A 12,933-nucleotide genomic window follows, 5' to 3' on the forward strand; every position below is an offset into this window, starting at 1 on the left:
TATGATTTTATATTATTTTGCGAATATTCATACTTATTAGACAACTAATTTGCAAAATATTGCTTTATAGTTTGTCGTGTGTATGAAGAAAACTTAATTTCCGGTAAAATCACAATTTACGTCAAATAGTCATCTTTGATTCACTATACAATATAATCTTCACGTAATCTTCAAAAGAAACCTTATTTGACAGGGCTTTTTTCTCCTGAAAGGTTTTCAGTTTTGTTATGACATATTCCAGGAGTTGATGTAACGACAGTGATAGCAACCTCTTGAATATCGCGGATGATTTCCTACCATGTACCTGTAGTATATTATATTGGTAGGTGTATAAATATATGCTATCTATATATAGATACCCAGACTTTACCTAGTATCTGACCCTGGTTTGCCTGATAAGAACCACACTGTAAACACCTGCGGACATGTATGATCAGCGAGATGCTTCTCCGTAAACAAAGGTAATTGTCTCCACGTAAATATAGGTAAATAGTGATACATATTGTATTGTAGGTTCATGTGGTACTACAATCTATATAGTACGGGGCTATGCTGAAAATAAAACATTGCCTTTTTCAACTGCAACGGGTAGCTGTCAGCACAAACACCTTTCATTAATCCGTACTACTTTTTGACCTTACCATACAAAATTTAATGAGTTACTTCCCTTCCACTACGCCAAAGAATATAGGCTATAAAATACTTAAGGCAAAATACAGGGTATGTATATCAAATTAAAAGAAAAAATAATATATCGCTTTTTTCATCATTAAATTAAAACACTTTAATTATGACATGAGGAACTGGCTATTGTTACATATTTGTATCTTAAACATGATGGCAATACATACCTTTACCACATCACCTTTAAAGCCTAAGAAGTAATCATCTGATTGTCATAATATAAGTATATTTTTTATATATCCTTGATACTCATTATATTACAATCAGATACTACTTCAGCGTTTCACACTGTGATTCAAAAGTAGTTGATGTACAAACTATTTTGTTTGTGGTTTAAAGGTGAAAGGAATATTTATTCTATATCATATCATCAAACATACCGACAATTCAGGAAGTTTAGACCCAAGCTCAGTTTACACTGAAAAATAAAATCAGAATAAAACAATAACAGCCACTATTTATAAGAAAAATCAAAATTATTGTTTTCTGATAATTTGATGAAAAAATAAACAAACTATGAAGTATAAGCAACCATGTATTAGGCATTGAGAAAAACTTAACAGATTTTTCGACACCTTAAAACCTGTAACATTTTGAAAAAATAGGTTCAAGTTATTTTTCATTACAAATATAATTCTTCTCCGTTTCAAAAACATAATGTCATCTAACAACGTCACTAACCAAGGGTATTCAGTATGATTATCTCCCCTTTCTGGGAGGGCATCGTACTGAATACCTTTGGTTAGCGAAGTTAGCTATCTATATTATATTGTTAACACTTTGTTGTCTGATCCTTGCATATAATTATTTTGGATGAGAACACAATAAAGTGAATCAAATCGATAAGGCTCACTTAATAAACGTTTTTTGTTCTTTATGACCAGATGACGCCTCCCGAACTGCTGATTTTGATATCTGTTTTTGGAGTGGCCATCCCCGTAAATGCCAAACCTAATATTGTAATTTTTATCGCTGATGATCTCGGTTACGGTGATGTGGGTTGTTTCGGCAACACTTCCTTAAACACACCGAATATTGACCGACTTGCAAGGGAAGGTGCAAAGATGACACATCATCTAGCGGCGGCTAGCATGTGTTCCCCTAGTCGGACAGCGCTTTTGACGGGTCGCTACCCTGTCAGATCGGGTAAGGTATTATAACCACATCGAGCAGTCTAACAAATTGGATATAATTTAACAAAGTTAAAGCCAAAGGTAATACATCTTTTAGATTTTTTCTTCAAAATGCTGGTTTATTTTGATTATGTACACAAATATAATTAATTTAGTATTCCAATGGTTGTATCTACTGTACATATGTGGAACCATTTCTTTGCGACTTTAGAATTCACCGTTCCTGTAAAAATCGCATTTGATATTTCAAAAGTTGCAAATGACATTAATAACAGCCTATAGTTTGATACCAGGTATCTGTTTATGCCATCTGGAGCCATGTGATTGGTTTGATTAAGAATCATCCAGGAGGTAGAGCGATGTATCGTATATAAGTAGTTGTTCCACAGGAATGGTGCCGTCGGGACATATCAGGATTAACACGTTTGTAGCAAGTCGTGGTGGACTCCCTCCAAGCGAGGTCACAATCGCTGAATTAGCACAGTCCGTGGGTTACAAGACGGCATTAATAGGTATGTTAATGATTTTGAAACTTCATTTATTGAAAATGGAAATTCTGGCTATGATTTCGGCGAATTGAGTCTATTTCTCTTAATGTAAGCGGATGACCTGGTAATGTTCTCTGAAACTGATGAAGGGCTGCAGTGCCTCTTAGATAGTCTTTATAGTTATCCAACTAAGTGGAAATTGTCTGTTAATACTGATAAAACGAAATTAGTCGTATTTAGAAATGGAGGACGTATACTTGAAAAGGAATGGTGGAGATATAATGGCAATGAAGTTGAAATAGTAAACGATTTTTGCTATCTTGGTGAAAAGCTGAAGTATAATAATAGATTAAATCAAATTCAAAAACATTTATCTGACCAAGGTCGTAAAGCCATGTTTGCACTTTTTTCTAAGTGTTCTAATTTATATTTAATTTTTGAAACCTTGTTACGTTTATTTGACACGTATGTTTCTAGCATCTTGCATTATGCTTGCGAGGTGTGGGGTTCATCGAAAGGGTGTGATATAGAAAAAATTGACTTATCATTTTGTAAGAAGATCATAAAAGTTAAGAGATCAACTTGTAACGCCATGGTATATTTTGAATTAGGCCGGTATCCATTAGAATGCTTAAGGAAGTACAGAATGATAAAGTATTGGCTTAAATTAATGGTCTCAAATAACTGTATTTTGAATTCCGCTCTTTTGTATTTAAGTAATAGCAACACTGGTAATTGTTTCAATTGGATAAACCATGTTAAACATTGTCTTTTTTCTATCGGTTTTAGTTATGTATGGAATCATCACTATCTGTATAACCATAAACATATATTATGTTTGATAAAGCAACGACTGTTTCACCAAAGTCAGCAACATTTGAGAGGCTTATTGGATTCCTCATCAAAATGTATATTATATAAGCATATTGTGAATCATTTTACTATACAATACTATTTGACCAAATATATACCTCCTAAATACCGAATTGTTTTATCTAAATTTCGTCTATCTGCTCATAATTTGGCCATCGAAACAGGCAGATATACCGATACTGCTAGAGAACAAAGATTGTGCCCTGGTTGCAATTTAGATGTGGAAGACGAATATCATTTTATTTTAATATGTATTAATTATCATGATTTAAGAAAGAAATATGTAAAACCTTTTTATTGGCGTAAACCATCTATGTACAAGTTGATACAATTATTATGTTGCGAAAATATAAGTGATCTACGTAAATTAGCAAAATTTATATTTGAGGCCATGAAAATACGATCCCGCCTCCAATAATTTCAGTATAGTTATTTTAGTGTTGTATACTTAACCTGTAAGTTATTTAGCCTTTATATAATACACATTTTTGATTTCAATGTATAGTACATTTGTAACTTGTATATGATATTGTACTAATTACTATGTGATTGTATATATGTATGTATATGTGCGTATTTTGCACAATTCCAATAAGTTGTAAACTTAAGGAAAATAAAGAATTGAAAATTGAAGGTCGCCGAGGGGACAAGAAACGTGACCTCATATAAGTAACAAGCCAAGATAATCCAACTGCTCTGCAAAGATGACCATGTATATAATTTTACATGTAGAACGCTAATTAATGATATTGAATACCCCGTCAATAATGAAATAATTATGAAAGCGTTCCTCTTACTCACTGTCCTTATTGATAGGCATGTGTTACTAGTGACATTTTGTAGATTGCAGGAGTTATGGTCCTTTAATGATCATTTCTTGATAAAATCTTTCCCATAATTGCACCATTCATATTACATTTAGATATAATATATTGTCATATCTACTATTGATAACAAATCATTTTTTTATAGGGAAATGGCATTTAGGACTGAGCCGTACATACGGTGATAATATTTACCACCCCCTAAACCATGGCTTCGACAGTTTTTACGGAATCCCACTGACTAACCTGCGCGACTTTGGCGATGACGGGGACTCCATTTTTAGGGAATACCTTCCAGTGTGGCAATGGCGCTGCCTTGTTATTATATTTATAGGATGTCTGAGCTGTTTTGGACTCTACAAACGGGATTACATCGGGATGTGTTCTGCTCTAGTGTTGATCATGCTTACTCTGATACCAGTAGGGACATTCCTGTTTGTTGCTACTAATATGAAGGTATTAAACAGTATGATATATAAAGACATGGAGATAGTGGAGCAGCCCATTCGTCTAAGGGGAATGACGCAAAGATTCGCGCGGGAAAGTATCGAGTTTTTAGATCAACGGAAACGTGACAATAGTCCGTTCCTATTGGTTGTTTCTTGGACGCATGTGCACACTGCTCTCCAGGTGACGAAATCTTTCCATGGACGGACACATCACGGTCGATATGGGGATGCGGTGGAGGAACTTGACAGCGGGGTAGGTGAGATTACACATGCACTTGAAACCCTTGGATTTAGAGACAATACTATTGTTTACTTTACATCGGACAACGGTGGTTATTTAGAGGAAAGGGGCCTGAAAGGTGAAATCAATGGCGGTTACAATGGGATTTTCAAAGGTATGTATTTGACGTTTTAAATTAATTAAACGACCAGAGTGCGGGAAGATAAATGTGATCTCTAATTGATAATATAAGCACCCGGTCCAATAAAGATGGGGAAAAAATCCTGTTTTTATATGCCACGTAAGAAATCACACGTTACAAAAACCTAGACCCACAAAACCCTCTAAATCTGCATGTTGTTGTAACAGACATCACGTGGCATTTTCCTACAAATGCAGGGTTTTAAGTTACATGGTAATTATACCACACCATACAAATTATTTTTGCTCTCTAAAGATATCTTTATTAATGAAGTAATATTTCAATTTACTGCTTTTGTTTACAAGGTGGTAAGGGACAGGGTGCAGTAGAGGGTGGAATACGCATGCCCGGTGTGATTCGATGGCCGGGTAAAGTCACACCCGGTACAATAGTTGATGAGCCTACATGGATGATGGACATGTACCCTACATTAGCGCGTGCTATAGGTGCAGAACTTCCAGACGATCGCCAAATAGACGGACAAGATATTCTTCCACTTCTCAGTCAGGTCCAGACAGTGTCCCCTCACACATTCATGGTTCACTACTGTGGGATCGACATACACGCCATCCGATATAGGCCACGTACAGGTAATACCCACGTTAAACAGGACAAGGACAGGTAATACAGACGTCTGATATGTCAGGGACAGGTAATACAAACGTTTGGTAGGTCAAGAACTGGTAATACACACCTTTGATAGGTCAAGGACAGATCATACAGACGTTTGATAGGTCAAGGACAGATCGTGCAGACGTTTGATAGGTCAAGGACAGGTAATACATAAGTTTGATAAGTCAAGGACAGGTAATACAGACGTTTGATAGGTCAGGGACAGGTAACACACACGTTTGAAAGGTCAAGGACAGGTAATACACACGTTTGATAGGTCAAGGACAGATAATACGCACGTTTGATAGGTCAAAGACATGTAATACAGACGTTTCATAGGTCAAGGACAGGTAATACGCACGTTTCATAGGTCAAGGACAGGTAATACACACATTTCATAGGTCAAGGACAGGTAAAACACACGTTTCATAGGTCAAGGACAGACAATACAGAGGTTTGATAGGTCAAGGACAGAAAATACAGACGTTTGATAGAACAAGGATAGGTAATACCCACGTTAAACAGGACAAGTACAGGTAATACAGACATTTGATAGGTGAAGGACAGGTAATATAGACATTTGATAGGTCAAGGACAGGTAATACAGACGTTCCATAGGTCAAGGACAGGTAATATACACGTTTCATAGGTCAAGGACAGGAAATACACACGTTTCATAGGTCAAAGACAGCTAAAACACACGTTTGAAAGGTCAAGGACAGGTAATATAGACATTTGATAGGTCAGGGAGAGGTAATACAGACGTTTGATAGGTCAAGGATAGGTAATACCCACGTTAAACAGGACAAGGACAGGTAATGCACACGTTTGATAAGTCAAGGACAGGTAATACAGACATTTGATAGGTCAGGGACAGGTAATACACACGTTTGATAGGTCAGGGACAGGTAATACACACGTTTGATAGGTCAAGGACAGGTAATACAGACATTTGATAGGTCAGGGACAGGTAATACACACGTTTGATAGGTCAAGGACAGGTAATTCAGACGTTTGATAGGTCAAGGACAGGTAATACAGACGTTTGATAGGACGAAGACAGGTAATACACACGTTTAATAGGTTAAGGACAGTAACACAAACGTTTGATAGGTCAAGGACAGGTAATACAATCAATAAATATTTTATTTTAGTGTCACGCATCGTAAAAATATACAGCCATTGATAAAATAAGTGTACAAGTAATTTTTGATGCCCAGCCGATATCGGCTTATGAGACACTTATGAAAATGTACATGGAGTTAAAAATCCTCATTGTTATACATATCAAAACTATGTTAAAAATCACATGTGAAGCACAAAAGTAAAATTTCATCATGGTATCATTTAAAACAATTTTTTTATATTCTTAAAATTAGCCTTCTTCGTTTCATCATTTGATATATTGTTTTAAATAATAGAAATTGAAGCTCATTATCACAGAATAAATAAAACAACTTTTCAATTGAAGTGAGCTCATTAAAATTACTGTTACAATTCGCTGCTTTTTCGAACAGATATAGTCTGATATCACTATAAACAGGGCAGTCACAGAGAAAATGGGGTTCGTCTTCCACTTTATCCGGACAAAAAGGACATTTACGCTGCTCCACTGGCAAGTTTGTGTATCGCCCAGTTTCTAACAGTAAAGGGAGACAACCGAGTCTAAGCTTGGCGAGGTGGCTCCGATAGTGACGTGGTATAATTGACGAGATATAATGTTCCGGGATCCTGTCCTTTTTGTATATTCTGTATGATCTCAATTTACTACCGGTGTTATCGCTCCACAATTTGCTGAACCAAACGATTTCGTCATTCCTGTTAATGGCGGTAGATATTTTTTGCAGTTTGCATTTTACCGATGTTTGGTTATCGACAATATCTAAAACGTTGAATTTTTTCCTAGTTGAAGGACTCTCGCTTCCCAAGAATTTCCTCTCATGGAAGACCAAATATACACTCTATGTAAAAGTCGACCCGTATTAACAGTACGTAATCTACAGTAAAGTCTAAAAACTTCCATGTGTTGTTTTGCTTGACATGATTTCCATCCAAAATCTCCAAGAACTCCAACATTTGACGTATATTTATTTACTCCAAGATAAGCTTTCGTCGCTCGATTTTGTATGTTATTTATTAATCGTTGTTCCGCTATCCCCCAGATGCAGGATCCATATAACATAATTGGTTGTACTAAGGACTCAAACAGTCTGGTATATACAGTGTATGGCATTCCTCCACAAGCGATAAATTTACTTATTACAACTCCAAGTTGATTGATTGATTGATTGGTAATACAGACGTTTGATAGGTCAAGGACAGACAATACAAACGTTTGATAGGTCAAGGATAGGTAATACCCACGTTAAACAGGACAAGGACAGGTAATACAAACGTTTGATAGGTCAAGGACAGACAATACAGACGTTTGATAGGTCAAGGACAGGTAATACAGACGTTTGATAGGTCAAGGACAGACAATACAAACGTTTGATAGGTCAAGGATAGGTAATACCCACGTTAAACAGGACAAGGACAGGTCATACACACGTTTGATAGGTCAAGGACAGGTAATACAGACATTTGATAGGTTAAGGACAGGTAATACAGACGTTTGATAGGTCAGGGGCAGGTAATACAGACATTTGAAAGGTCAAGGACAGGTAATACAGACATTTGATAGGTCAGGGACAAGTAATACAGACGTTTGATAGGTCAGGGATAGGTAATACAGACGTTTGATAGGACGAGGACAGGTAATACAGACGTTTGATAGTCAGGGACAGGTAATACAGACGTTTGATAGGACGAGGACATGTAATACAGACGTTTGATAGGTCAGGGACAGGTAATACAGACGTTTGATAGGTCAGGGACAGGTAATACAGACGTTTGATAGGACGAGGACAGGTAATACAGACGTTTGATAGGTCAGGGACAGGTAATACAGACGTTTGATAGGACGAGGACAGGTAATACAGACATTTGATAGGTCAGGGACAGGTAATACAGACGTTTGATAGGACGAGGACAGGTAATACAGACGTTTGATAGTCAGGGACAGGTAATACAGACGTTTGATAGGACGAGGACATGTAATACAGACATTTGATAGGTCAGGGACAGGTAATACACACGTTTGATAGGTCAAGTACAGGTAATTCAGACGTTTGATAGGTCAAGGACAGGTAATACAGACGTTTGATAGGACGAGGACAGGTAATACACACGTTTGATAGGTTAAGGACAGTAATACACACGTTTCATAGGTCAAGGACAGGTAATACAGACTTTCGATAGGTCAAGGACAAGTAATACAAACCTTTGGTAGGTCATACACAGGCGTTGACCTTTGGTTTATTTTCCTGATAATATTATTCACAGTTGGTTTACCAGATAAATATTCCTCTAAAAGCACACCAAGATATTTTTACTTCAGGCTTTAGATCTTTATTAAAATCCCTGCAGACTACAGCAAGGAAGTTGTCAGGAAGGCTTCTAATTTTCCCTTTATGTCCAAAAAGGATACTCTCTGTTTTACCTAAGTGAAGGGATAATTTATTGTTTACGAGCCAATCCTGACAAGATTATAATGCTTTAGATAATATTTGAGATATAACTAGAGGATCTCTGTGTGAAAATAATATTGCACTATCATCGGCTTTAAACAAACTTGCATTCCGAATTAATACTAACTGGCATAGAGGTCCCAGTAAACTCCCTTGGGGTACCCCACAAGTAGCATTGTTAGTCTCAGAGTTTGTCCCGTTTACGTTGACTATTTGCTTTCTGGTTTTTTTAAATAGGAACTGAACCACATGTTCTACAGTGAAAGTTAATGTTTGTTAGATTAATTAAGTAACATCCTATTAGCAGCCAGGTTCAAGTAATGACGACCTCCCATATATGCGGTGTGTAGCGTGTATGTACTGTGCGGTGTATGTTTTGGGTGACTGTGGTATGTGTAATATCTAGGTGTGTAAATTACTGTGTTGTGTAATATCTAGGTCAGTGTAGTGTTTTGTTATATGACTGTGAGTTTTGCCGTTTTCTGATTGGTCTAGACCGCACGGACAGGTCTTGACAAAATACAATGTCAACCTGAGACCGATGAACACCTGTTCAGAAGTTGACATTGCAAATCCGGTAACCTGGCTATAAATAGACAGGGAATTCCCTGTCCCTTCCACATTTTTGACCAATAAAAATAGAGCATTGTCGATCATCAGGCAATAGTCAAATCCAACAAGGCAGATATCAGTGAGGTAGGATTAGGAAAGATATTTTAACACATTTTAAATGAAGTTATATGTTCGAAATTTATATTGTGGAAATGTACAGCAGTAGTAATAAAAGTACCTACTGGGGATACGTGGATGAAGATTTTCTTGATTTTTCTTTAATTGGTCATTGCGCTGTCCTTGATTCAAAATTGTTCCAAGTAGCAAAACTTGTATAATTGTATCGTTTCATATAACCAAAAAGTCAATAATTATTGACTTTTTGTAGGTTAATACGAGGAATTGTTAAACCTTTCAAAGGTGATATTTTCTCGGCCTTCAGCCTCGGGGAATATCACCTTTCTCGGGTTTAACAATTCCTCGTATTAACCTACAAAAAGTCAATATCTGTATAGTGTTGTGTAATATCTAGGTTGATATAGTATTGTGTTGTGTAATATCTAGGTCAGTATAGTATTGTGTTGTGTAAAACCTGTGTAAGATGTAACATGTTTGCGTGAAATACAAATCGATCACAAATGCGCTGAACGCAACTTTTTAACGAACTTCTTGTTTTTCTTAAGGTAACAAAGTATGGAAGCTTGCATTGAGGTCCCCCAACTACGTGCCAGCGACAAACAAATGTCTCCCAATCTGTACCTGCCCAGAAGCAGTGGTTCATGAAAGTCCATTGCTTTACGATCTTACATCTGATCCGAGGGAAGCTGAACCATTGGACTATTCAAACAACTTCGAACTCCAAAAGTTGGTGGATGTCATAATGGAAGGTCACGAACGTCATATCCGGTCCGTCGAGCCCGTGGAAATTCAGTTCTCTACCCGAAATCTTGTATGGCGGCCTCATTTACAAGTGTGTTGTAATTTCCCTAACTGTCACTGTACAGATCCTAAGTATAAGGACTATGAATGATGAAGGTTCGGTATTCAGGGCAGCACAGTACCTATGCCACGATGGATTTTTGATGACATTGTGACGAGGCATTTTCTGGTCGCGGCTTTAATAATGGTGTTTATCAAATAATAAGATAAGAACAACTGATTATTGCGTTTAACAGTACGCCGTTTTGAGCTCTTGGAAAATAGAATTTGTTATACAATATTTATGTGATAGCACAAGTCTCAATGACCAAATCGATTACTTTAATACAATATGGCAAAAACGAATTAATTATCAGTTTAAAATTGTATAATTTATCACACCTATCTGTAAATAAATCAACCGTGACTCGAAACAGAAAATGATATGACTTATAATAAAGTAGCCTTCAGTTCTTATTTATGCCTGGAAGTATAAGAAATGTTTCTTCTCTTTGTCCGATCTATCAGTAAGGGCAAATTATATCCAGGATATATAAATCTATATTTGACTATGCGATGTGTGAGTTGCATTACCTTAGATAGCAGGTGATAAGGTTTAGATATAATCTTTGTCTTATAGCGAGGTGATTTGCCGCAATATTTACTTTAAGGTTTTCCTTTAAAATGCAGTATCAATAATTTAATATTTATACACTTCTGAAGAAGTATAACGTGCTATCTCAAAATACCATCCATCCATGCGTACTATAAAATGTGACAGAAAGAGAGGGGAGACAGAGGGTGAGAGAGAGAAAACTGTATTTTGAATATACTTGGACAACGTTAATAACATCTACGTATCACGTCTAGACTTAGAAATGTATATTTTTATCTGCAACAATTTAAGACCTTGGGTGGATATTAAGAAGACGAGAGGCGGCAGGGACAAAGCATTTGTAAACGTTTGTACCAGTAACAAATACATTTGGACTACAACATATGATTTGCCCTTCAATTTAATTTAACGAACTTAACCGACAAACATCGTTTCTCTCTGAGTACAGGATGATATGACCTACATTTGCGTGTTTATGCACAACATAAGATACAATTACGTTAGTTTGTTTTCTGCTGTGTAGTCATATTCCAACGTCCTCAAATTACAACATTATACACGCATCAGGTCAAAAATAAAAATAACTGACATTGAAATCAGATGAATCCGGTCAAGAAAGACTCAAGAGTTTTATCGTCATACAGATGAAGACTGGGAGGTTTATAAGAAAGGAAATCATTTACCTCAATATAACCAACAGAGGCTTAAAAGGGTTATAAGGTAATATATTAATTTTTAATGCTGTTTGATGGATTTTCCCGTCAGTCTCGCAAATTTGGAAATATGAAATTACATTTATTCATATATTATAATTCAGTTTTATTTTGATTTTTATCATCCATGTTGCGAAACCTGCCAAGCACAGCTAATAAAAAACACTCCAGGTTGTAAGATAGTATAAACCATCTTTCATTCGCGTGCAATTTACTTTTGCGAATTTCGTGATCCAAGTAAATTTGCGAAAACTTATCTCCAAGAATTAATATCTACATCATTTATATTGATGTGAACTATCATCCAATTGTGTTATCCGCTAATATTTTTCTTCACGAACTCGTTTTTAAATGGAAATCACGAAATTTAATAGCCACGAAAGAAAGTGATAATATGTGATAAATCAGTAATATGTTAAATTAGTAATATGTGTTTGATTAGTAATATGTTAAATTAGTAATATGTGATAAATCAGTAATATATGATAAATCAGTAATATGGGTTAAATTAGTAATATGTTAAATTAGTAATATGTGGTACATAAGTAATATGTGGATAATTAATTTAACAAGTATTGTAGTATGTCTCTTAGCGTGTTAGATTAAATAATAATCTGATATGAAAAATCCTAACTGTATATTATATATTTTTAAGGATTAACTTGAATAAATTTTTTATGTTATGGAGATATACCACAAAAATCTGAGTGTACTCTAAATAAACCGCGAAGCGGTTAATGATGAGAGTACACTCAGATTTTTGTGTTATATCTCCATAACATAAAAATCTATTCAAATTAATCCTTATAATTCAATTTACTAGAAATAATCTCTTCAATATTCAAAATTCATTTTGGGACTCTTTTGTCTATGAAATCATTGCGCCGTCATCTCAGCCAATCAGAAGCAACGTTATAAACGGCTACGCCATTTTGTCCTTTATGGGCTGATAAAGTAAATTTTCAAGCCAATGAAAATGCTCGTAACAAGCAAAATTGAATTATAAATTAATAACAATCTCAAGTAAACTTGGGTAACCTACATGTATATCAAGGGGCGGCTATCCTGGATTTTGTATAA

The 12,933-nt window shown here is 35.8% G+C and overlaps 1 protein-coding gene across 1 annotated transcript; it reads left to right on the forward strand.

The window, feature by feature from the left end:
- Window positions 1-311: 311 nt before the first annotated feature.
- On the forward strand, window positions 312-11,001 carry LOC138322758 (steryl-sulfatase-like). The gene is made up of 6 exons (XM_069266846.1): window positions 312-461; window positions 1,569-1,830; window positions 2,207-2,329; window positions 4,151-4,846; window positions 5,179-5,463; window positions 10,290-11,001. The coding sequence occupies exons 2-6, from the start codon at window positions 1,569-1,571 to the stop codon at window positions 10,634-10,636; spliced, it is 1,713 nt and encodes a 570-aa protein (XP_069122947.1). The 5' UTR covers window positions 312-461; the 3' UTR covers window positions 10,637-11,001.
- Window positions 11,002-12,933: the final 1,932 nt, after the last annotated feature.

The sequence above is a fragment of the Argopecten irradians genome, chromosome 5 (genome assembly GCF_041381155.1).
Source record: "Argopecten irradians isolate NY chromosome 5, Ai_NY, whole genome shotgun sequence".
Lineage (NCBI taxonomy): Eukaryota > Metazoa > Mollusca > Bivalvia > Pectinida > Pectinidae > Argopecten > Argopecten irradians.

Bases quoted from the DNA above. Each gene is read 5' to 3' on its own strand.
- LOC138322758 (XM_069266846.1), top strand. From the start codon at position 1,569: ATGACGCCTCCCGAACTGCTGATTTTGATATCTGTTTTTGGAGTGGCC. The intron at 1,831-2,206 runs GTAAGGTATTAT...GTTGTTCCACAG, and splicing joins TCGCTACCCTGTCAGATCGG to GAATGGTGCCGTCGGGACAT. The intron at 2,330-4,150 runs GTATGTTAATGA...ATTTTTTTATAG, and splicing joins TTACAAGACGGCATTAATAG to GGAAATGGCATTTAGGACTG.